Source organism: Trichechus manatus, unplaced genomic scaffold (genome assembly GCF_000243295.1).
Source record: "Trichechus manatus latirostris isolate Lorelei unplaced genomic scaffold, TriManLat1.0 scaffold00065, whole genome shotgun sequence".
In the NCBI taxonomy this organism is placed as follows: Eukaryota; Metazoa; Chordata; class Mammalia; order Sirenia; family Trichechidae; genus Trichechus; species Trichechus manatus.
Window position 1 is genome coordinate 4,482,585 of NW_004444001.1, and position 26,737 is coordinate 4,509,321.

At 43.7% G+C, this 26,737-nt stretch overlaps 1 protein-coding gene across 1 annotated transcript in view; it reads right to left on the reverse strand.

Annotated features, from left to right (window-relative positions):
- The window catches only part of KIF6 (kinesin family member 6), a 499,202-nt gene that overhangs the window by 99,585 nt on the left and 372,880 nt on the right, over nucleotides 1-26,737 (reverse strand). Inside the window, exon 14 of the mRNA XM_012556417.1 lies at nucleotides 7,336-7,444. Within this exon, the coding sequence (XP_012411871.1) occupies nucleotides 7,336-7,444 (109 nt within the window). The remainder of the gene's footprint in view (nucleotides 1-7,335; nucleotides 7,445-26,737) is intronic.

The window sequence follows — 26,737 nt, forward strand, 5'->3', positions numbered from 1 at the left end:
GGCTGCTCCTTCTCAGTCTCCTCTGCAGGCTCTTCTTCTGCAGCCTGATGCTTAAGTGCTGGTAATCCTCAGGGTTTTGTCCTAGGCCCTCTCCTCACTTTAACTACTCTCTCTAGGATTCCATTCATGCCCGGACCTTCATTAGCTGTCTCTATTGACACCTCTCAAGTTTCCATCTCAGCCCCACTTTATTTTGTGACCCATGTATCCAGCTGCTGACTGAAGGGTTGGTGGATCCAATCTACCCAGAGGCGCCTCAGAAGAAAGGCCTAGCAATCTACTTCCAAAAAATCAGCCATGGAAAACCTTATGGAGCAGTGCTACTCTGACACACATGGGGTCACCATGAGTCAGAACTGACTAGACAGCAAATGGTTGGATCCTCCTTAAATGCAAATCTGCTTAAAATCTCTTCAAGGGCTCCTGGTGGCCTCAGGACCAAGTCTAAATTCCTTACCAGGGCTAACTAGACTGTGCATGCTCTGGCTCCTGCTTACTTCTCCAGCTTCGTCTCACACCCCCGCCTTTCTGGCTGGCCTGAATCACTTTTAGTTCCAGCGAGTGTCACGCTCTCTCTCCCCATGGGGTTGTTCCCTTTGCTAGGAACCTCTCTCTTCATCTGGCTAATTTCCACCTAACCCCTCAGACTCAGCTTAGGTGTCTCTTCCTCTGACTAGCTCTCTATGCCCTTGTGAGTCCACAGTGGGGGTCACTCCCATGTGCTTCACAGCACCCCACACTGCTGTCGTCACAGGAAGATGTCACACTATTTTGGAATTGTCTATCCACTGGTTTGTTTTCCTTTCAATATCATAAGCTCCAGAAGGACAGTGACCACATCTGCCTAATTCACTAGTAGATCCCTGGATCTTAGAACAGGGGCTAGGGCAGAGGAAGCCTTCCATAAATGTTTGTACAATGAAAGAAGATAAGCAAGCGAGTAAGCATGGCCAAAGGCAAAGTGGGCAACATGAAGAGTCAGAAGACCTGGGTTCAAATCCTTGCTCTACCTGTTGGCAGCCGGACCTCAGAGTCCTCCTTTCTAAGATTAGGATGAGATGCCTCCCAGGGCTGGGCTGATGTGGGAGGTTCATCCACGTGCATGTGCTCTGTGTATGTGGATTATGATCACTGCATGCAGTGCAGGAACTCCGTGGGGATGTGATGAGCTGTGAGGTGGGACTGCATGTTGGAAGCAGTAACCGCAGACAATAACAGGCCCGTATCATTCTCCCAGCAAACCAAAAAGCTAGGAGGAATCCTTGCAAGTCAATGGTTAAGGACACCCAAGACAGTTGCCAAGTGTCTCATCTTTAGTAGGAATAAAAGGATGGGGACATTGAGGTAGAATCTCTTGTAGCTTCAAAGACTAGCTCCTGGGAGCATCCTGTCCTCCTTTGGTGTGTGGCTGACCTTGGTCATCACTGAGGGAGCAGCTGAGGAGGCCTGGCACCTGGCTGTGCTCCAGGGCAATTAGAACCACAGAAAATTTGCTAGGGACTCTGGGCAGCCGCTGTTTTTAATCTACAGGCCAAGGAGAGGTGTTGTTGCTCATAAGCCACTCAGTCTACACACAGCCTCTGCACTCATATTCTCTACTATGTTGGCTGGGAGGGTTTCTTCAGATCGATGGGGCAAATATGTCCTCGGAGGACAAAGGTATCCTGTAACATCTTTCCTAGTTTCCTTGCCTAGGGCGGCTAAGCTAATATTTTGATTTTTCATAGAGTGAACATCCAGTACTCTTCCGTATCAGAGAGGAAGAAAGAAAACTGAGCCTGTATCTTTCCTCTGTAAACCTGCCCCTGCCATGGTAACTTGGCTGCCTCCAACTTATTGATAACAATGAAAATTCGCCCTTCATTTCCTTTATCCACTACCACCCGTTGCCATCAAGTTGATTCTGACTCATGGCGACCCCATGTGTGTCAGAATAGAGTTGTGCTCCATAAGGTTTTCAATGGCTGATTTTTTTGGGAGTAGATTGCCAGGTCTTTCTTCTGAGGTGCCTCTGGGTGGACTCAAACCTCTAAACTTTTGGTTAGCAGCTGAGTGCATTAACATTTGGACCACCCAGGGGAAAATATTCCTTTTATATTTCATTTCTTCTCCCCATCAAGATGGTGCCCTTTCTCTTCTGCTCAGCAGTCCCTCGCCTGACTCTCAAGAAGCCTGCTGCTTGCATTCTGCCACTCCTGAGAAACTACGACTATTCTCAAGCAGTTTTCTTGGTTGCTAAGATTCCTCAAAAGGCAATTTCAAATTGTCATTCTCAGGCAAAAAATGTTTTTTGTACTGTTTTTGTGGTCAGCACTGTTCTGTTTTAAAACCTGTGGGGAGGCTGAGAAGATTCTAATCTAATCTCTTGCTCTCAGAGTTTAAAATTATAGCTCAGGTGACAAGGTGTAAATACAAAAAAAAAAAAAAAAAAAAAGCCAAACAGAAAAATAATAAAGGTTAAAATTGAAGTTAATAGGAACCAGGGAACTCCTATTTGTCAGGGAGGTTATTTCCAGATGGTGCCCTGAGAATTTTCTCCACCCTCAATCCAGCTTGGTTTGCGTTTGCTGTTCCATTCTATGTCTGAAGGATCCAACTAAGTGAAGGGGCGCTTTTCTTAGTTTAGTTCATGTTATCAACGCCTTTAGTTCCAATCACATTTAATCTCTCCCGTTTATTTCTTCTTTTGTTATTTAATCCCTGACTGCAGGGATTCAGTTTGTATGAAAGATCTGCCACAAAAGAAAGTCAGCCATGTGGTGCTTGGGCACCGGTATTTGCCAAACATGGGTTTCCAGCCTCTCTTCATATTATTATATACTACGAGGATGAGTCACGCCTGAAAAACGTAGCGATTTTGAATGGCAATTGTCCTCTACTGAAAATCTAGCTTAAGAATTGGCTCACATGCTCTAGTTTAGCAAAGGCCAAACATGCCATTAATGTGCCAACATCTTGTTTCTGTTGTCACAGACAGGCAGCACAGCTTCCCTGCAGACAGGGGGCCAGAACCTAGAGATTCTGGATATTCCCTGAGAGAACAGCAAAGGGTGTGGGTAGAAAGGGGAAGAAAAATCCTTCTAGTAAGTAGCATGGAAAGCATGAGGCATTGATTCCCTCTCCTGCAACTCTAAATCAATTCTCTACTCTGGGAGGGGGCTAAGGGAATTAGAAGGGATCCTGGATCACCCCAAATCCCTATATTTGGGCTTAGAATCCAGTTGCTATGGACTCGAGAGGCTGAACTGGCCCAAAGCTCACGCACAGGGGCAATTAGCTCCAAGCTCCTTTTTCATGGGACTTTGCCAACATGATGTCACAACACCAGAACCATCAGATGGCGGAGTTTCTAGACGTGAGAAGAGGGGGATAGAATGGGGGGCCAGACCAGCAGGCTCTGGTTGCAGAAGACTATTAAAAAGGTGAGATTTAAAGTAGAGTTAACCCAAACTCATTGCTATCGAATCAATTCAGACTCATAGGTACCCTATAGAACTAACTATCCCATAGAGTTTCCAAGGAGCAGCTGGTGGATTCGAACTGCTGACCTTTTAGTTAGCAGCTGAACACTTAACCACTGCATTAAATTGCTGTTTCCTAACTCTACTGCCTCTGAGTAAAACTGCTCTGGTCCGTGTCCGTGTTCCTCCCACAGATGGTCCTCCCACAGATGAGATGATCCTCCCACAGGGAATCCTCCCACAGATGGTCCTCGGTGCTCCTGATCACTAGAAGGAAACAGTGCAAATGTGTGGAAGGGATCAGGGTTACTGGAAGAACTTTTCCTAAAATAAGGGTGGCACAGAAGTCACCCTGTGAACATCTGCGGGGCCTTCACTTTGTTGTCTGCTGCAGGAGCACTGATTTGCAGAGTTATTTGCAGTTATGAACATGTAGGATTTAATAAATGAATAATCTCTATGAATACAAACAAAAGCTCCCATCCTGAGAAAGGGGTAGGTTCTTGGTTACACCCCTCAGTCAAAATGATGGGTATTACAGTAACATTAAACAGATGTAGAATTTTTTTTTTTTTTTTAAATGCGGGCTGGTCTCCTGACTTTTCATTTGATTGAAAAGGACTGATTTACTGCTGAGAAAACCTCTTTTCAGAGGAAAGCTTTGTGTGAGTTCCATTAATTCCCTTGCACCATGGCCACAAGGAAGATGGGATCATCAGTGTTGCCAACTTATCCTATGTGATTTAGATATGTTTAAACCCCAAAGTGCCTTTGTCACATGGGTTGTCTAAACTCTACTGTACTGGAGTTAAGTGAGCCGTGTATTAGAAGGCTTGGAAAGACCACTGCATCCTTATCCCGGTCCATCTCATCTCATCCCCTATTGGAAACAGACCTAAGCCCAAGGCTACAATCCAGAACCGGGAACCATGCCAATTCTAGAATAAGAAAGATGGAGTTTTATGTTCTCTCTAAGCCAGTGTCCTTAAGCTTTAATGTGCAAAAAGAATCACCTGGCAATTTGTCTAACCTGTCAAGTTTTGGGGACTCTACCGCAGAGGTTCTGGATCTGAAGGTCTCTGGACACTGTCTAAATCAGTGATTCTCAACCCTGACTGCATGTTAGAATCAGCTCTCAAACAAAAGGATGCTCAGGCCCCACATCAGACCAATTAAATTAGACTATCTGGGGAGGGGACCTGTGCTTTTGTAGTTCTGAAAAGCTCCAGGGGTAATTTTAATATGAAGCCAGGGTTATGAATTGCTGGCTTAAGCCAAGAAGCTTCAGGTATAGATACAGCTGAGAGTTCTTTGGAAGCCTTTATTGGATGAGGCAGCTGTCATGTAGCTTGACATGCTTATCTTCAGACAGTCTAACTCCAATCAGACTGATTATATTAGAAATACATGGCTTACAACATGGACAAGCATTAGAAGGTTTGTGAACCCCGGGATTCGTAGTCTACAGTTTGTGTGTTGTTGTTGTTATTAGGTGCTGTCAAGTCAGTTTCGACTCATAGAGACCCTACAGGACAAAGTAGAACTTCCCCATAGGGTTTCCAAGGAGTGGCTGGTGGATTTGAACTGCCAATCTTTTGGTTAGCAGCCGAGCCCTTCATCACTATGCCACCAGGGCTCCAAAATTTGTGCGGATAAGCATATGTCCATTTTTCTAGGGAGAGAGTCCTCAGCTTTCATTAGATTCACTTTTTCTACCCTATTCTCTTGTTTTTTTTCTTTCATTCATTCATTCATTCCTTTCAATCCTACGTCCTGCTTCTTATTCTTCTCCCGCACATAGATAACTGTTCCTTTGTGTTGAAGTGTATCTTTTTGTTTGGATATATTCCTATAAATTTGATTGTTTTGTGTGCATGTATTTATAATTTACATAAATCCTATGTTCTTACTCAGTGCCATGCTGTTAAGATCTATCCTTGTTGGTACGTATGCATCTAATCCATTGCTTCCACCTGCTGCCTCTACTCCATGGAGGGTGTGCCTAATATGTTACCTATCTACTTCCCCAGCAATGGGCACCAGAATGTTTCCAACTCTCCTAGGCTGCAAGCAGTGCTGCTGTGAACATCCTTATCTTGTGAAACTGTGTGGGAATTTCAGAACTGGAATTGCTGGGCAACGGGGGGTGTATAGACTTCTTTTGACTAAGAAAGGCTAGACTGGTCTCCAGACCAGCAGTTCTGGCTACACGCCCATGACCTTCACTGGATTCCTCAAGTGGTCTCTGATCTTTAAACCCCACCCAAGTATAAAAGCCATTGGTTAGTAGTCAAAGCTGGGCCCTCAATGCTGCTTGCCTTTCCTTTTTCTTTTTCCTATTTTCTTTCCTGTTCCCTCTGGCAGCTGTATTAAGCCTTCATCACTATCTTCAGGTCTGTCATTCTACCTCATCTTCTTTTTCACAGAAAAAGTAGAGGTCATGTTTAATTTTCTCCTTGCACTTCTAAACTTCCAATGCCAGCCCCATTTTGATTCTTTTGCTATTCAGGCTTCTTTCCAGGGCTAACCTTCTCCTGAGCTTTTGACTCCACACCTTCCTGTCTCCCTGAAACCTTGCTGCGCCAACCTTTGCCCTTGTTTCTTCACCTCTCCATTGCCATGGCCTTGCTTCTGTGGCTTACAATCGTGACCAGTTCTCTCCCATGCTGAAAGAATCTTCCCTTTTCCTCAAGCCACCCCCTTTTTAAAAAATGTTTTTTGTCTATCACAGACTTTATCAATGTGTTGTCTGCTCTTGTTCTCTGCTTCCTCCATTCCTTCTCACTTCTTCCTTCAACCCTGCCACTCCGCCCAGTGGTCTTTCAGTTGCCATATCTGTGTGCACTTTCCAGCTCCCATCCTGCTTCCCTCTCCCTGGCACTCGACAACGGTGACAACATACCTCTTCCTGGAGCTGTGTGCTGGTTCTCCTGGTTGTCCCCCTTCTGCTTTCACTGCTCCATCTCAGGCTCCGCCATGGCTCCCTTTTCCTCTACCTTTCCTTCATGGTTTTTACCCCTAAGGTTTTACCCTCTAGGCCCTTGCACTTACATGTGTTTTCCTGAGAGAGCTGGTCTACTTCTTTGGCTTCCTTGAATCACCATTTATAAACATATGGCTCTCACACCTGGCTTTCACTTTAATTCAACGACTAGTTTTTGAAAAGGTACTGTGTGCTAAGATTCAGAGTCGCATGTGACATACGAGAGTTCATAGTCTAGAACCCTCTCTTCTGAGCTCTAGACTCACATACCTGGCACTCTCTCTGTTTGCTACAGTTTGAGGATATACATCTAATTCACAGATAAACTGATACAAATTATATACTCTATGTTTTTTCTAAAGGAGTCCAGAACACAGCCTTGCTTGAGAACATGCCAACCGACAATCCTGCCTGCTCTGCTTTTGGCCTGGAGAACACATCACAGGCCTCTGGGTCACGGGATGTGCATATGTTTCCTGTGACTAAGAAGTGCAGGACTGCTCTCCAGATCAGCTGGAGGGCCAGGAGTTCTACAAACATAATTTGGTCCGTAGATTTTTTCCCCATGCCTTTGGAATCATAAGATATCAATAGAGTCATAGGCTGATGAGAATCAATGGATGATGTAAGAATTGTATATAAAAGTAATGCAGTCAGTGATGGATCTTGGCCTGAAATGTTGCTTAACCTGCTAATACTGGGATGACAAGGCTTGCACAAATGAAAGAGATTTGTACCAGGCTGGACATAATTAAATGTGAAACTGAATAAATGTCTTGCGTTTCTTTGAAAAGTTAGGTTGTGCAGATAAGGAAGAACAGAATAGCAAATTTCCTCTGGGCTGGCCTGGCTGTGCCTTGGAGGACCCGCTACTCTTGGAGCCAGCCTTACCTCTGTTTCAGAATCTGTTTGTTGTCTTCGATGGTAATGCTGTCAGCATGGTCCCTCTTGAAGATTTCAAAAGCCTCCTGGCGTCCTAATGACATTTCCTCTCTCATCCCTGTGTGGAAACACAGCGAAATGGCCTCAGTCACAGCATCAGGATCTTATTAATTTCATTGTCACTTTAGTCAGACCACAAAGCCAGCCCTGGCTCCAAGAGGCCCACAGCAGAGAGGCTCCTGACCAGACAAGTGGCCCCAGGCTCTTCCAGCTGGCTGCCGACCCACTGGGAGGCCCTTCCAGGGACAGTCGCTGCACCCTGTAGGGCTGTGCCGGCACATCCATGTGACTTGTGGGGGATGGGTTTGGAATGTCTGGTTGGAGGAAATGAAAACCAGCGCACCAAGTCCTGGATTGCTGAGGACATCTGCAAATGCACTTTCTGCTATCATCTACTGCCACATTTCTCCCAGTTTTCCTGTCATGCCCCATCTTGGTTTTCTGTTAAATTTCACCCTACATTGCCAGGCCTTTAGTTAAAAGCAGTATAATCTGGACTGAGAGATTTAGAATCTAAAAAATTTGGTTCTTAGTCTCCATATAACGATTCCCTTGCTTCCTGTAGCTAGTGACGGGCCTTGGTTCTTATCCAGGAGTTAGGTTCTCAATCACAAGACCATGAGCAGACCATGGCAGAGGTCCCTAGTTACATCTGACTTCAACATCCTCTGCCACCATTGCCACTATGTGCCAACTCACACTGCTGAGACCTGTTCAGGGTTCAAATTCTGAAACCCAGAGTCTGGTGTGCTTATAAATGGCTCTCTGGCCAGGGCACTCCAAGGAACCATGTGGCATTCCTGCAACAGGCCCTCTTCCTTGCAACCTCTCAGGGCAGGGGTCAGTGCAGATGTGGGCCTGGGGCCCTCACAGTGAAAGATGAATTCACAGGTGGATTTGGGATGAATCCATGGAGTCATCTTTTACGCTATTGGTTCCTTCTGCCTAGGAAGCCTTCTCCCATGTTTTCATCCAGTTAATTCGACTTACCTTTGAAGCCTTGGCTGAATGTGACTACCTTCACGAAGCCTTCCCAAAGGCCAGGCAGAATGAAACCTCCCTCCACTATGTTCCTTATCAATTACATTTCCCAGTAGATACCACAACTTCACATGACAATCCCTTCTGGTGGCACAAAAGTTTCTCAGGGGTTAGAGATAATTTTTTATTTTTTGGTGAATCCTTAGTGTCTCGTTCAATGTCTACCATTTAGAAGGTGTTCAACAATATGTCTATTACATGAATCGGGTCAAGAAAGAATCGGGAATGATAATGGGCCTTGCTCTTACTGCCATAGGAGCATGGTCCAGGGTTCCTGAGGAACCTTGTAAGACCTGAGTTCAGAAATGCATTCATATGGACTGCATATCACATCCCTCTTGCCTGGAAAAAAACCGGGACTCCCATCACCCAGCCTCAGGGTGAGGAACTGGACCAGCCCATCTGATACCAATTTAATGATTGCTGTTGATAAAAATAGCACTATGAAGAATGTCTGAATGGTGAGGCACACAGAGACATCCAGCCCTTTCCCATCAGAAGCAAATGGGCACAGCTCAGTGCTGTCTCCACATGTGCCCTGTGCACTCCAGAGTTGAGTGGGCCTGGGAATGGGTTTGCAGGAGACTCAGAAAGATGACCCAAATGCATGAGAGACATAAAACAAGGGACACTTTTGAGCCAGCAGAGCTCACCAGGAGACAAGGGATTCATTCCACACACACCCTGCCCCCCTCTATGCCTGATCCCAACAATGTATGCCTTTTACTGCATAAAAAAAATAACAATAGAGGGAACAGGGGATGAGCCTCTCTGGAGTAGAGATGGAGAAGACAGAAGTCCTGCAGAGACCACACTGCAGCCAGTCTGTGGCATCCCCAAATTGCCTCCCACAAAGGAGGAGAAGAGAAGGCTTCTACCAACCAGTAGTACTAAGGGTGGGTAGTCGGGTGGAAGATTGCTCAAAAAGCTGCCATGAAGGAGAAGCGCTCATGGACTTTTCTATCCCAGGTTCTGCTTTCTTTGTGGGGTTGACAGTCCAAATTGACAGCTGGATGGAAAGAGCCATGCTGGGGTGTCCTGGCACACTTGGCAGCATGTCCTAGAAGAATTTACAGTCAACTGAAAACCTCACCTGGTCTTCCCTGAGGTATGGGAGCAGAAAGAACATGCACGGAGGAGATAAGCCGAAGAAGGTTGTCTGAGATCATTCTCTGGAAAGTCTTAAAGGTCATGCTAAGAAATTTGGGGCCAGCACCATTATACAATATACACAAATCACCCATTTTCAAATACTTAACATTCAATAAAGTACACATTATGGGGAAGTTATACTGGAAGCATTTATATTTTGGTGATTTAGAAGGCACTTAGGGATCCTGCAGGGCCATGGGCTTATCATTAGGAACAGGACATTAGTTCTTCTCCTGCTATAATGGAGAAAGTATGCTGGAATTGGAGCTCTTTGATTGTGGTGCCCTCAGATAAACGGACACTGGAATTATGGCTATGATCCTGGCAGCTGGCTTCCTAAGTATTTGCTTAGAGAGGTCAAGGCCAGATGGCTGGTGATGCCCATAACCTGAAGGCAAAGAGACAAAGCAAGGCCCAGATGCCTACAGAGACCTCATGGGCTGCCGTATGGAGGGTGAGGCTGAGGGTCCACAGAGGGGATGTGTGGAAAGGACTCCGTAGGCAGCTGTAGTGTGTGACCCCAGTCCCCACCTCAGTCCTCTCTTGTCCATCCCCATTCTGCTTGTTCAGAGCTCACGTCCAGTCCTTTTTGGACTATCCTTTTGACCCTGATTTGGAGTCACCCACAAAGTTAATGAACATCTTTCTATTTATCAAAGAGACATCATCATTTCCTTTTCTATCCAAAGATTTGGAACACAAATTCTTTCTCATATGGCAAGCTCACTCTGTGTGTGTGAGAAAGAGAAAGAGCAAATGGAGCAATAAGAGTGATTGCAAGCTCATGCTGCCAATGAAATAATCATTCATTTATTTATTTTCTCAAGTATATATCTTAAGCACTATGCTTGGTATTTGACAGATACAAAAACGAACAAGAAGATTAGAGCCCTTAATGAGTTCAAAGCCTAGCAAGAGCGAAAAAAATTTTTGAAAAAAAAAATTGCTCAAACATTTTGTTGACAACAAATAACATGTCTAGCACTGGGAAACAGAGGAGAGAGGAAAAAAAGGAAGAACAGAGGATGGGAAGGAGGGAGGGAAGGAGGGTCAACTTTGTCAGGAAAAGTGGGACAAGGCTTCAAGGGACGTGTGAACTTCATCTGGAAGGATTCTGAAGGATGAAACAGCATATTCCAGAAGAAGAGGAAGGAGATCCTGGGTGGAGGGGACAGAGGTAAACTGTGGATTAAATGGACAACTTGATTAAAATGGTTGGTTCTGCTACCCAATAGAAATAACCTTTGAATGATTAAAAAAATGAATTTCTTACATACTGTCTTAGTTATCTAGTGCTGCTATAACAGAAATACAAGCAGATGGTCTTGCAAAAAGAAATTTATTCTCTCACAGTCTAGGAAAGTAGCAGTCCGAATTCAGGGTGCCAGCTCCAGGGGAAGGCTTTCTCTCTGTGTCAGCTCTGGGGGAAGGTGCTTGTCATCAGTCTTCCCCAGGTGAGGAGCTTCTTAGTGCAGGGAACCCAGGTCCAAAGGATGTGTTATTCTCCTGGCTCTTGTTTCTTGGTGATATGAGGTCCTCCATCTCTCTGCTCACTTCTCTTTTTTATATCTCAAAAGAGATTGACTTTAGACACAACCTAATCTTGTAGATTCAGTCCCGCCTCATTAACGTAACTGCCTCTAATCCCACCTCATTAACATCATAGAGGTAGGATTTACAACACATAGGAAAATCACATCAAATGACAAAATGGTGGACAATCAGACAATACAGGGAATCATGGCCTAGCTAAGCTGACTCACATTTTTGGGGGACACAATTCAATCCACAGCACATAGTATATGCTAAACACTGTACCAAGAGCTTTCTCATATATTATTTCAAATAAATTCCTCCATGATCCCTGTTAGTAATTTCATTTTATAAATGAGGAAACTGAGGCTCAGTTAAAGAAATAGTTATAAAGGGGTGGAAATTGCCCAGCTTTTAGAGGAAGTAATGTCATGGTCTTAGATCAGTTTTTCCAGAGAAAGTATGTCTGATGGAGCAGGGCAGGTGTTTGGGCTCAAAACAACCTGGAAGCAGTAGATTTATTCATGAGGTTGTACTGGTTTTCGTTCTTAACATGTCAAATGCTTTGACTTTTTTATAGTATCACAGAAGAAAACGGAATCATGAATTTTACTATTTGCATAGTTTACTTCATGTGTTAACGTGTCCTATTATCATTTCTAGAATTTTTAAACTCTAGGGATATTTGTCAGTTTTGTTCACTGCAGTATTTCTAGCATCTGGCACATAGGAGGAGCTCAATCAAATGTCCTTAGAATGAATGAATGTTTAGATGCTTGATGGTTTTCCTTTTGATACGTAGCACATTGTGGCACTATGTAGGATGTGGGCATGCATCCTTTGCTTTCCCTCCTTTCACCATCATGCTACTGGGCAGGTGAATCGCCTGTAGTGTATAATTTTAGAAATTCAACACCATCTTCTTCCTGCTACCTATCACTATGCTTAACGCCACATCAATTAGAGATGAATTCCAACTCCAAATGTATTTTTTAAAAATGCAAATACTCTTGTATTGATGGCACCACTATTTTAGGGCTAGCCAAAAAAAAAAAAAAAAAAATTCTATGATTTGTTGACAATTAACTAACAGGTCCTGCAAAGATGAAACATAAGATGGCATCTCAGGCTGGTGCCAGAATCACTGGGGGGCTGAGCTTGAAAAGGAAGGCATGATGGTATCAGAGATAAATTTGGCTTTCTTCCAACTTTGTTCAGTCTGTTAGACTCAGCTATTCATCAAGGTTTAGGACCTTAGACGTTCTGACTTGCTATGCTCATTTCCATTACTTAGTTGTTTCCTTTTAGCTAATTTCAATCACAGGTACCAGTCATGAATTCCAGAAAATATGGATGACTCAGAGAAGCAGGCTGGCTTGCTGAGTCACAGGGCTGTTTAAAAACTAAATGAATGGCGTTCCTTAGTCTGAGTCCCCAAAACACGACAATTGCAATTCCAGGTTGTGAGTTGGATAGAAAATATTTACAAGCTCCAAAGGCACAGCCTCTTCTAGATTCTGTTAAAGAGCATTGAAGTAGAAATGGTAGTCAATAAGGTGCTCTCAAAATTAGCCTTGGAGTTGGGATTCTGAAAATATTAGATATCCAAAGTTCTTATCCACTGGTCCTTTACCCATTTCTTAATGTTTCCTTTTTTGCCATCCTGAAATTCTGTTTCTTATTTTGCTGGAGAACACAAATCAGTACTTTTGGACATACTTCCCCTCTCTCCTCAACACGGGGTTCCATGGAAACCAAATGGAAAGGAAAAACATCGGAAGTGGAGCATTTATGCTACTGCTTTTGGGCCTGCTGTCTGATTTCCTTTAGTCTAGGTTGTGTGGGCCATAGCTCATTTTCCTGGCTGCTCCCAAACAAGCTGCTGCTGCTTAAGCTATTGCTTAAAAATTGACAAAAGTAAAATGATGGAGAGTTGTGTTATTCATGCTGAAAATGATTTCCTAGTCAGAGCCAAAAACATATTTTCCTTGGGAAAGACATTTGTTCATGTGGTACCTCAGTTCCCTCTGACCTAAGAAGGAAGGGGAGAAAGAAAGACCAACAGAGAATGGTGGAAAGTAAGAGGAGGCTGGGTTACAAAGGGACAAGAGGTTTGGAACACACTCTTTGGGACTTCAAGCATGAGAAGGCTCAGAGCTGGACGGGAAGACGAGGGTGGTGGGCATTCAGGGTGAGGTAGGGAGGAAGCTGGGTGTGGAGGTAGGGAATGATTACATCATCTGTGGCTTGGTGATGGAAGCTTTTCAAATTGAACGGAAGGAAATGACTTTGATACAGCCATATGATGAATACCTACAATGTGTAGAACACTGAACTGCATGCAAGAATGAGAAGGCATGGGTAGGGATACAGTATTTGTGGTACAGTATCTGATATAAGGTTCTGTATATGCTGAAATTTCTCAGTAAATGTTGACATAGATGAAATATACAAAAATATCCTCACATAAATGATTAGCAGAGGCTTCCATCCTTGAAGGTGAGGAGAAACCGGAATGACTGGATTAATGGGATGGAGATAATGAAAGATTTAGATGAAGACAAGGCGGGGGGCAGGGGGAGAATAATCTACTAAGGTATAACACGAAACAAAGGACATGAGAGATATGAGGATCAGAGGAAAGATCCAGTGGTCCGGCACTGTTGAGAATGGTGCCTGGGACAAGGATGTCCAGGGACCACAGAGAGGAAATGATGATCATAGCCAGAAACTCTGTGGTGAAGGACAAGTCAGCAGTGTCTGGCATGAAGATATAGAAGGATCCATTGAAGCTGGACTGGATAAATGCATGGGATGGCGAGGTGCTAAAGGATCTTATAAACAGAAGTAGACCATCTCCAGTAAGATTATAAGGGACAGCTGCAATATTGTCTTTATCTTCTAGCACCTGGCATGAAATATTGTCTTTATCTTCTAGCACCTGGCACATAGGAGAAGCTCAATCAAAGTCAATACTGTGAGGAGGACTCTATCATTTAGGAAGGAGGAGTTGTTTGGAAATTTCATGAAAGACAGGAATGGCAAATACGTAGTCCCTGTGTTATCAACTTCCTTCTACACACCCATGGAAGACATTGCTAATCAATCACAGCATTCTTTCCTGGAGAAACTAATTATAGCTTTAGAATTTTCAGCACAGCTCTCCTGACAAACTCTACCAATCAATCAGAGTTGGCAAATGAGCCGAAACCTTCTTGCTGTCCCTGGCATAGAACTTCTTCCTTAAATAGATGGCCCCCAAGATTACTAACCAATTAAGTGACAACTGCCATCTAATAGTTACTGCTGTCACTTTCATTATTTCTGAATCTTCAGGGAAGAATAGTTGACTAGTTCTATACTTCTATACCTTAGCTGATGGACAGATGATTTCCCCCAGGAACAGTCATGCCTAGAGCGAAGGCATGTGAGTAAATACTGAGAAGACCTGACAGTGACTGTCTGTGAGTAAATACTGAGAAGCCCTCTTTCCATGTTCCTTCACTGCTAGGGTGATGGGGGTCACCTCAGAAAGCAATGCCACATGCCATGGTTCCGTTTACTTTAAAGGGCCAGGAGTAGACCAGCTACAATTTGAGGGGTTGTTGGGCGGGTACAGCAGACTATAAAATCGAGGATGAGGAGAAGAAGAAACCACTTAGCCATGGCTAAAGTGACCGCAGATGTGAAGCCAAAGATCAGATCTTTTGGGGTGACCAAAGATACTTGCCCAACATACTTCCTATGTTGGATTGACAGCTTCTGGATGGGCTAGTGCCCTAAAGCCTTGGGGTTAAAGGCCTATGTTCAACCCAGATGATACCACCTGGACTGAAGTCCTCAGATTAGGATTTGCTTTGGAGTTTCCTAAGCTACCACATAAAAGATGTCAAAGGAGAACCTCTAATTAGTAGGTTCTTAGGGCTGGCTTGGACCAGGCTGAAGCATGACAGGCTTGGCAGGGACTCTAGGGAGTGGATCGAAGGGAAAATATGAAGTGGAAAGCCACATAAACCTTAGGAGACCCACCCAATGGTGGCACAACAGCTAAATAAATCAAACGGGTTCCTGACTCCTGGTGCCAGAAATCACACATCCCACCGGCAAACCTGAACAGGCCCAGCAGGGCAGACCAGGAGGGCTGGGCTGGAGTTAAGGAGGCAGTGTTCAAGGACAGGTTGTGTTTTCCTTTCTTCTTGGTAAGCGTGTCTGATTCACCCTCTTTTGTGGCTGGGTCCTGGACTTTAGCCTGAGCAAGTTAAGAAAGGCCTGATGTGCCAACTGAGTAGACAGGCTTGCTAAGACCTTTAAAAATGGTCCTGAAGATCATCTGGGGAAAACCCTCACTTTCCTAACCCAGCATCTCTAGCATTTTTATTCTGTGACTATTCTTGTTCGGGACCAAGTGCCCATGTGGGCTGTTTAGAGAAACCCATGGACAGATGCAGACATGGAGCTTGGAGAGCAGCCTGGGTCATGTTGGCATTTCTGCGTGTTGGAGTCAACTCAGGAATCTGGAGGCCAGCAACATTTCCATTAAATAAGACAGCATGCCGTGGCTCCTGCTGCCAGGCTAAACGGGATCTAGGAGTCTTTTCCATTGATTGTCGCCCATAGGTGTGGCAGCTTAGAAAGAGCATGGCTGTCTAATTCCACGCCCCATATTTGGACGAAACCTAGGACTTTGGGTGGGAGAACAGGTGTGTTCTGGCTCTTTGAGGGTTAAAGGGCAGTTGGCTGAGTTGCACCCTAAAGAGAAAGGTAGTGTTCATTTTCAGCTTAGAAAGAGGCTCCAAATTATGTGTGATGGGAAAGACACAGTACTCCCTAAGTCTGAGATATCCCTGATGACTTCCAGAGGATGTGGTCAACAGAGTCCTGTTGTCTGGCTTCCGCTCTGATGAGTGCAGTTTTCATGTCAGCCTGTGCCTTGAGAGGTAGAGGCTCAAGCACTGTTGACGTGTCCTGTTGTCTAGAAAATGAGGCATGTTCTCTATCTATGCCTAAATTAGGAGTGGATTCTACTTTAGTCTCAAATTTATTTTCATACACTTTTAAAAGAGAATTAGAGAATTACATTCTAGCCTCGTAGCAAAAATGTCCCTTCCCTGAAATCCCTGAAATGCATGTTGGTCTAAATATAATTCTGTTTCCCTGACTTGGAAGTAAGCATAAGGCAAAATGGAGTGTAGTGCAGCTAATGTTCATTCTATGGGCGATAAAAAAAAAAAGGAGGGGGGAAGGGAAAATTATTTTTTGTGTACCTTCTATGTGACAGGCATTTTCATATTTCATGAATATTATCTTAACTTATCTTCACAACAGCTCTATTGGTACAGAGGGAGCTAATGCTTTTTGAGAACTTTGTACATGTTCGGTGCTTTTCATATGATGTCCCATTGAACTCTCACAGTGATGCCATAAACTAGGTAGTGTTGGGTCCATTCTACCTTCAAGGTAACTGAGGCTGAAAGAGGTTAAAAGTGGCCCCAAGTCACAAAACTAGTAAATGGCAAAGCCAGAACTTGATCCCAGGCTTCTCTGGCTCCAAAACCCTCCTTTTAAACACTTGTTGCTAAGTGAAAATCATTTGCCAAGTAGATATGACCTCATAATACTAGCACACCACTGATGTCAGAGCTATGGGGACAGGAAGTCAGAGATTATAAAGGAAAAAAAAGGAAGATTTTGGAGGGTTGTGACTTGGGATGTGGACTGAAAACCATGACTGCCTATGGCAACTCAGAAGAGCTGGAGACCTTTGTGAATGGAAAACTGGGGAGGGCACTCCATGGCTAGGAGGAGCTGCTTCACCTGGGAACTCAGGGAGATAGGCAAAGGAGCCAAAGAGAAGGGTAGAGCTGAAAATAAAGTCTAGAAGTAAAATTAGAGAGAGGGAGGGAGAGAGAGACTAACCTGGAAGGGTCAAGTAGGGTAAGGATCAGAAATAAGGTTAAGTAATTACCTTTCTCTATAGGGTCGCTATGAGTTGGAAATGACTTGATGGCAATGGGTTTGTTTTGGTTTGGTAATCTCATTAACAACCTGTGATATACAGATGACACAATCTTGCTTGCTGAAAGTGAAGAGGACTTGAGGCACTTACTGATGAAGATCAAAGACCATAGCCTTCAGTATGGATTACTCCTCAACATGAAGAAAACAAAAATCCTCACAACTGGACCCATAAGCAACATCATGACAAACGGAGAAAAGAGTGACATTGTCAAGGATTTCATTTTACTTGGATCCACAATCAATGCCCATGGTAGCAGCAGTCAACAAATCAAACGACGTATTGCATTGGGCAAATCTGTGGCAAAAGCCCTCTTTAAAGTGTTAAAATGCAAAGATGTTACTTTGAGGACTAAGATGTACCTGATCTAAGTCATGATATTTTCAATTGCCTCATATGCATGCAAATGTTGGACAATGAATACGGAAGACTGAAGAAGAACTGATGCCTTTGAATTATGGTGTTGGCAAAAAATATAGAATATACCATGAACTGCCAGAAGAATGAATAAGTCTGTCTTGGAAGAAATACAGCCAGAGTGCTCTTTGGAAGGGAGGATGGTGAGACTTCATCTCATATACTTTGGACATGTTATCAGGAGGGATCAGACACTGGAGAAGGACATCATATTTGGTAAAGTAGAGGGTTATCGAAAAAGAGGAAGACCCTCGATGAGATGGATTGATACAGTGGCTGCAGCAATGGGCTCAAACATAACAACGATTGTGAGGATGGCACAGGACCGGGCAGTATTTCGTTCTGTTGTGCATGGGGTCGCTATGGGTCGGGATCAACTTGACGGCACCAAACAACAACAACGCGTACAGAGCTTGCACTCTGAAAAGACTCCAGAGTAAAAATTGTTTATGCATTTAAAATGGTGGTGTTGGATTCAAGCAGGCGTTGAGAAAAGGGATACTACAAAGAAGAGAAAGGGGTAGGGCCCAGGTTCTGAAAGTGTGATCTTTTAGGGGAGAATAATCTCCTACCCTCAAATGAGTGATCGCCATGAAAAAGAGGTATAAAGGGCTCAGAGACCACCATTTTTTCTCAGATCTCTCTGTTTACTGACTGCTGCTTTTCTGGAAAGCATTTAATTGTTTAAATGTGACATTTGCTTATTCACTCAAGTAGTGAGTCAACTGGTGAAGCACACCATCTGTCAACAAGTACTGAGTATCTACGCCATTGACAATCCTCTTCTAAGTTTAGCTATGGATAAATAAAAGAAATAATGCCCTTGAAATATATCTCATCGTTGAGGCCAGGGAAAGGTCAAAGCTTACATGAGAAAGCTGGAGAATACCAATAGACAATGCACTGATGGTAACATCGTACAGATGGTGTAGATGACTGCTAGGGAGCAAAGGAAAGGGGCGTGATCAGACTGTAGAGGGATTTCTCAAGGAACGTTTCTCCTGAGCCAGGTTTTTGAGGAACTGAGGAGCAGGAACTGGAGGAAAAGAGGCCGATGCCATTTCTGAAAGGCAGAGCCATGGAGGTGGGGAGGAGCCTGCCATGTGCAGGGGCTGCCACTGAAACTGGCTAGGCAGGACGTTGGGCTTTTCTTTGGTCTGGTGGGTTTGAGCTCAAGTGACCTCTAGTTCCAGACAAAACGCTCTTAAGCAGTTCCCTGTTTGCCCAGGGTATTCCCATGCAGAGGCCACTGGGGTTTTCCACAGGCTTGTCAGGCAATTCTCCCTCCCTCAAATGACTGAAGAAGAATTTTTACTCTAGAGTGTAACATTGGGCTACTCTTCTATTATTCTTGTTCAGTGGGTGGGGAAAGAAGATGGGATTTGGAGTCAGAAGACATAGGATTGAGTGCTGGTTTCACTTAGCTATACGACCTAGGGCTTGCCACTGAAATAGCTTAAGTCTCAGGTTCCTTATCTATAAGATGAAGCTAATAATGATTCCTACCTCTTAATGTTACTGAAAGGAGCTCCGGTGGTACAACAGTTAAGCACTCAGCTACTAACTGAAAGGTTGGCAGTTTGAACCCACCCATCAGCTCTGTGGGAGAAAGTCCTGGCCATCTGCTCCTCTAAAGATTACAGCCTAGAAAACCCTATGGGGTAGTTCTACTCTGTCATATGGGGTTGCTATGAGTCAAAATCAACTTGACAGTGCTTAATAACAACAACATTATTGAATGGAGTCCCTGGGTGACGCAAATGGTTAAGTGCTTGGCTACTAACTGAAAAGCTGGTGGTTCGAATCCACCCAGAGGCTCCTCAGATGAAAGGCCTGGTGATCTACTTTTGAAAGATCACAGCTGTGGAGCACAGTTCTACTCTGACACACATGGGATTGCCATGAGTCAGAATCAACTTGACAATAACTGCTTAATATTATTGAGAAGGATTAATAAGAAGCGGTAACACTTTATGCATATCTCCATTTTAGAAGTATTGAATATTTAGCAATGATGTATTTCCATGACTGTCCCACCGCCCTGCTCCCCTCTACTCCAACTCCCCCCCACAAGGCTATGAGCTTCAAAAGGCAAAGGACTTTGTCTTATGCAACTTTGCAGCCCCAGATCTGAGCTTAGTGCCTGGCACACAGTAGACACTCCACACAACATTTGTTGACTGAATGAACCAGCAAGGATGAGATATCACTAGTGAAATTGTTTTTCTTAAAAGCATTATTTGTTAAACTGTACGTATATCTTTAATGCAGTTTTCTGTGTATATAGTTTACAATAAAAATAAAGAAAATAGAATGTGGCAGCCATGAATAATTTATTTTAAAATCTCTGACAGAATGAGTGAATGAATATGAAATACACTATACAACGTGAAAGCGTAAAAATGAATTATTATTTTCAGAAGTAATAATGAGTCATCTAAAACCCACCTGCAGCAAGCTGTTTAGAGCGCAAGAACTACTTTAGCCCAGCAGGAGAATTCTTAAGATAGTTGCAAATTATGGCTTAGCAATGCAGGGAGAGAGACTGGCTACATCATCAGGCTGCCCCAGCACTTCTGTGTTCTCTGCTTCCTGACCACACCAGCCAGGCTCATTCCACAGCAACAACCTTATGTCACTGACAAGATAAACGCAATGGGGCAGGACTTCCTTGTCTTCCCAACACCATGCCTACCAGTGGACTCATGTACACCCATATTCCAGGCTTTATCTCTGGTTACAATGGAACAAGCACCCAGGATCTTATCAAGGCCAACCCCTCCACTTGGGCTTTGGTTCCCAAATGTCCCTAGTGGCCTTCTTCCATTATCCCTTCTCTCTTGCCTGAGTATTTCCGCCTCTTCCTTGGATTATGCACAGCAACATATTTTAAAATTCATCTTGAATTGGTTATAGTTAGATGTTGATGTATTTGAATTTGTAGTAGGGAATAGAAGGTTAAAACATTCATGCTCATTGGCCTTGGTTTTACTGATGAAATAGGAGACAAGATCATCTATTTATAGTGGGATGGGTAGCATAGGAGACTTTATGACATTTAGATACTTGGAGTAGGAAAAAATACCCTTTTAAGAGTATCTTCCCTTCACCCTGTTAATCTTCCAATTATTTTTCCATTTCTCAAATGTCTCACCAGAGTTGTCTATATTCACCATTCTATTCCTTCACTTCCCATTCTCTCTTCCACCAAGACCACTGGAGTTTCCTCTACTCTATTGAAACTGTCCTTTCAGATTCCTAGTGATCTCAACATTGCCAAAACCATGGTCAGTTTTCTATTCTCATTTTAGTTGACCTCTCAGCATACGGTAGAGCATCAGTGTTCATCAAATACTCCACATGCCCCCATCCATTTCAAAGCCCCCTTGCATCTAGGGAGGTCCAGATGACTGATTCTGGCCAGTGGGCTGTGTGTGGCAGTGAGTGTGTTATTTCCTGGTGTAAGCACTTAAGAGCCAATACATAACTCTCCATGTTCTCTATTTCCTGACTCTGGTGGCTGGTGTCATTCCAGATGTAGAGTCTACATCAGCCTGGGTTCCTGGTGATTGTGGAGCAGAGCTTGGACCCCTCTGACCCACACTGTTCATGGCGTATGAATGCGAAATAAATTTTGTTATGATGATAAGCCACTGAGATTGTCACTTTACGACCAGACAATAACCTAGTCTATTCTGACCAACATGCAGCAGTATTTGATGCCGTTGACCTCTCCTTCTTGCTTGAAACACTTCCTTCCTTGGCCTTCTGTGACACCACTCCCTCCTGGTTTTCCCTTATCTTACTGGCTTCTCTTTCCAACCTCCAGATGTTGTAGTGACTTAGGGTTTAGTCCTGGGTGCTCTTATCTTTCAACAGGTGATTTCATTCATCTCAGAGCTTTAGTATGTATTATATGGTAATGGCTCTAAAACGTCTACCTTCAGTCCTGACCTCTCTTTTGAGGGCCAGATTGGTACATCTAACAGCCCACTTGAATTCTTTAACTGATTGTCTAAATGGCCTCTCAAACTTAACGTGCCCCGAACAGAACTCTTAATTTCATACTCCATCCCAAACTCTACCCCAAGCTGTTCTCTCTAATTGTTTCCATCTCAATAAATGGTGCCCACCTGCTCAAGCAAAAAAATTCTAGGACTCCTCCTCAATTATTCTTTCCCTCAACTCCCACATCAGCTCCATAAGCAGGTCCTGTTAGCAATCCTTTCAAAATATATCTTACACCTTGCTACTTCTCTTGGTCTCTTTTTCTTCCTAACTGGAGTAGTCATTTCTCACCTGGATTGTATCCTGACTGCTTTGCCAGCTTCCATTTTGCCCTTCTACAATATACTGTCCACACGGCGACCTGAGCGATCTTTTAAAAACAATCGTATCACTCCTCTGCTTAGAACTCTCCAATGCCTTCCCATGGTCCCTAGATACACCCCAAACTCCTTGCTTTGGCCTAGTAGGCCTCACGTGATCTAGTCCTGGCTACTTCTCTCACTCCTCACGTCCTGCTCAGATCTCTTTTGCTCATGCCCTCTTTGCTCACTGGCCCTCTCGTAGTTCCTCAGATATGTCAAGCTTATTCTTTTCTCTGGGCCTTTACACTTGCTGTTTGTACCTTCTGTTTGGAATTTCTTCCCTGAATGTTCTGGAATGTTCTTCCTTGAATCTTTATGATGATCAACTTGTCATTCAGTCCTTAGCTCACATGTCACCTCCTTTGATCCCCACACCAATTCCTTTCTACCCTATTATTCTGTTTTATATCCTTCCTAGCATTAATCACCATTTGAAACTACATGCTCACATGTAGTGTGTAGAATGAAAACTCCACAAAGCCTGCTCTATCTTGTTCACTGTTCTTTCTCCAGAACCAGGAAGGAAGGAAGAAAGGGAGGGAGGGAGAAGTCACAGTCCTTTTGGAATTAAGTCCCCTTAATAGGTTCCAGATTTGCACCTCTGCCCCTGGCTTCCCATACCAAGCCCAAATTGTCTGAAGACCCTGACCCCTGGGCTGTGAGCTCTCTCTTCTTTGCACTCACAATTATAATTTTTAAAACGGCCCTTCTTTCTCAGTCACCTGGCCTGTGTCAACTTCCATAGGCCCTTGCTAACCCATACCGATTAACCTCATCACCTCACTCTTCCTGCTATCTCTTTCGCTAGATTTTATTTTTGTGGTGGTTGTTTGTGTGTTTTGCTTCTGTTTTTATTTTCTGTGTTTTAAACCTATAAATCATTATTTCTAAAGAGAGCCAAACTAAACTACACATATAAATGGCAAGGGGGCTCATGAGATTAGCTCCTTTCCTTTCTCCTGGCCAGAGTTTCCATTTCTGAGTGAGAGACAGATGAGCATCTTTGGGAACATCAATCATCACTTCAGAATGCTATGGGGTCAGCCAGGTTAATATCTGTGCTTGCGCTTGTACATTCTCAACAGAGAGAAGTAATTTACCATTGTGCATTATGAATCATTCACACATTATCCTATAGGCATTCAGAGAGGAGATATAGTTGATGTAGAAGGCAAGTCCTAAAGATGTCAACCCCCATATCTTCGCTTGATGGGGCAAGAACACATAAAAAGTAATATTGTATTTTTTCTAATTATCAAAGTATAACTTGTCTATTCCAGAAAATTTGGGAAACGTAGAATGGTGTAAAAAAGCAGGAGGAAGCACTCACAATCTCTCCACCTTCCTTCCAGTTTTTTCTGTGCTTTGTTTTACTACATAGTTAAGATAGACATATACATACAATTTTGTAGCCTTTTTATTTTACTTAACATTATCTCATTAACATCAACAGAATTCTTTTTTATGTCTGTGATGCTTACGATTGTGTGTCAACTTGGCTGGGCCATGATTCTCAGTGTTTATATGTGATTGAATATGCTGTGAGTAGCCAATCAGATGAAAGGGAGTCTCCTTGGGGGTGTGGCATGCATCTGAATATAAGCAGACGTTCTGGCTTTTTCTCAATCTGGATCCTGCGGCTGCCTCCTGTCGTCTCATCTCCAGTTCTTGGACTTGAGCTGTCAGCTTATCTGCCAAACTTGGGATTCATCAATCTTCACAGCCTGTGAGCGGAGCCCTGCTCTCTGACCTACTGATCTTGAGTTTGCCAGCCCCTGCAGCTACATGACTCAGGAGAAACCTTGTGGTCTTGCCTGCTGATCTTGGAATTTGTCGACCTTCACAGCCTATGAGCAGGAGTCCTGCTCTCCAACCTACTGATCCTGGGCTCACCAGCTTCTGCGGCTGCATGAATTGGGAGAGGCCTCTACCCTGATCCATGGACTTGGGACGTTCTAGCCTCTACAATCACGTGAGCTGTTTCCTTGATACAAATCTCTCTATATACATATTTAGATGTTTTACTGGTTTTGCTTCTCTAGAGAACCCAGCCTAAGACAACATCATTAAAATCTTCATGAATATTATTTTTAATGGTTGTGTAATATTTAGGAGCCCTGGTCGTGCAGTGGTTAAGTACTCAGTTGCTAACTGAAAGGTTGGCAGTTTGAACCCAGCAGCCACTCTGTGAGGGAAAGATGTGGTAGTCTGCTTCTGAAAAGATTTACAGCCTTGGAAACATGGGTGTAAGTTAAGAACTTGGCTGCTAACAAAAAGGTCAGCAGTTTGAATCCACCAGCTGCTCCTTGGAAACCCTATGGGGTAGTTATACTCTGTCCTATAGGGTCGCTATAATCAACTTGACAGCACACCACCACAATATTTAATCCTACAGTCCATTCCCCTAATATTAGACTTTAAGATTATTTTAAATGTATGCTGTGTCAATAATGCTGCAGTGAACATTTTGGTGCATGGATCTTATTCCACATTTCATCCATTCATTCCTTCATTCAACGAGTATTTACTGAGGGCCCACTATATACCAGGTACTCTTCTTGGAGCTGGGACTATAGCAGAGAACAGAGGTTTATTTTCTTTGGTCAATTTACAGTCTATTGAGGGTGACAGACAATAAACAAAGAAGCAAATAAATACTATTAATAAGCTCTATTAGAAAAGATAATGCAAAGTAAAGGGATAGAGAGATGAATGATAGGGGAGGCTATTATACAGGGTCAGAAGAAGGCCTCTCTGAAGAGGAGATATTTGCACAAAGTCACTCTGGATTATTTCTGTAGGTTAGATTCCTAGAGGGAGTTTCACAATAAAAGTTCTTGCCTCTAGGAGTCCAGTTTACACCCTGACAGCAGTGCTTGGCTGTGCCTGGAAGGAAGAGCAGTTATAAAAGTGCTCCCTACTAGAGTATTATCTTGAACAAGTTACCTAATTTCTGCGACCCTGAGTTTTCCCATGTGAAGTGGAAATACTGATACCTGTATGTGTATGTCTATAAGTGTGTCTGTGCATGTGGTGGGGTAGGAGGCTGGTGGTAGCTGTGGGGATGAGATGCTAAGTCCCTTGCATCCCACAAGAACTGGGTCAGGGAGCAAACACATGTCTGTGAAGAGGGAGTGATCAGGTTGTGATGTGTAGGGCATTTCAGTTGATGAAACATAATTGAAACAGGGTTCTGGACGGTGTGTCATGAAAACATACTGCGTCAGGTACATAGTGGGTTGTCAATAATATATACTGCTGAATGAAAGGAAGGCTTGAGACCCCAGCCTCTTGAGAAGGGCTTACTGAGACTGAGTGGTTGAGAAGGAAAAGTCTTGGATGATTGGTGACAGAAAAATGCAGCGCGGCTCATGATTTGTGAATCAGATACTATGAAGAAAGCCCTTTTCTATTCATGAGCCTGCAAATCGCCTCAGCTTCTTCATTCATAAGAGGGGGCTAGTAATGTCTTCTTCATAGGGTTGTTCTGAGGATTAAAATATTGAAAAACCACAACACTGTACCTAGTGGGCCCTTAATAAGTGTTTGTTTTCCTCCCTCATCTTCTAGAATTAGGTCAAAAAGATCTGGGTTAAGAAGAGGTGGGCCAGGTGTAGGAAGAAGTGACAGAACTCTAGGTAAATTATATCTCCCCAAACCCCCAGAGCCACAAATGTATCTACTTTTGCACTAGCATCTGAGTTGTGTTCTTTCCAGTTCTCAGATCTGTAGTAATAAAACTATCTCGTTGCAGCTAAGAAAACTGATGTGTTGACAAGAAACTCCATGGAAGGAGTGTCAAGCTTCTGGCTGATGGCTGATGGTAAGCAAAATTATGAAGGCATCCATTTTAACATCAGACTTACATGCTCTCATTTAAAAGGATTAACCTGATTTGGAAAACGGCTCAAATCATGCCCCTTTATTTTCTTTGGGTCTTTCCAGTAGAGCTGCTCCTTCAGGTCAAGGTCTCTACCTCCACAGGCCCTGCTCTGATCTCTCTGCTATGCCACACTCTCTTCCAGCATATCTTTTTGATCCAGTCGGAGGCTCTTTTTAAGGTGCACTCAACTGGGGACCAGGCAAACATCCTGTTTGTACAGCGTGAATTTATAATGGGTGGGACAAATACATTAAACATGGCCAATAGTATCATCCTTTCTCTTTCCCAAACTCTAGTGATGTCCGGGGTTCCTGAGCTGCCTTGAGATAATGAGTGGAAGCCACAAATCTGTCCCATCTACTGCTGGTCTTGTTGTTCCTATCTGTGTTCATGCTTCGCTCCCTTTACCTTGTCTCTTCACGTGGTAGCAGCACAAGAGCATCTTTTCTCAATATTTGCATTGATGACTTCTGTCTGACTTCTTCCCTTGCTGTTTTGTTTTTTTATCCTGTCTTTCCTTTAAGCCAGAAGCAGAACTGGATTGTGGAGAACAATGCCAAGGGCATGGGGCCCTGATTACCCACATCTGCTGCAATGGCAGGAAGAGGAGGAGAAAAAAAAGGGTGCTAAAAGTTATGTAGCATGATAAAGCAGAATCTAAATTTGACTTGGTTAAAAGCGTCTCAGATTGGCATTCATCTGCAGCAGAAAATGTTCACTGGCAGATGCTCCACGACCTGGTTAACTGTTATGGGCTCATACGGCTTGTTAGGAAGACTTGTCTTCTCTACCTAAGTTCAGGAAGCTAGCTGCCTTCCACTTCACTGGGCTCTTTAATGAGCTTTGGGTTGCCTTAGGCAGTAATTTGCTCTCTGGATATAAAGAATGCAAAGAGTGAGCAGGCTGAAAGCCCCTCTGGCTAGGCTTCCTCCCGTTACA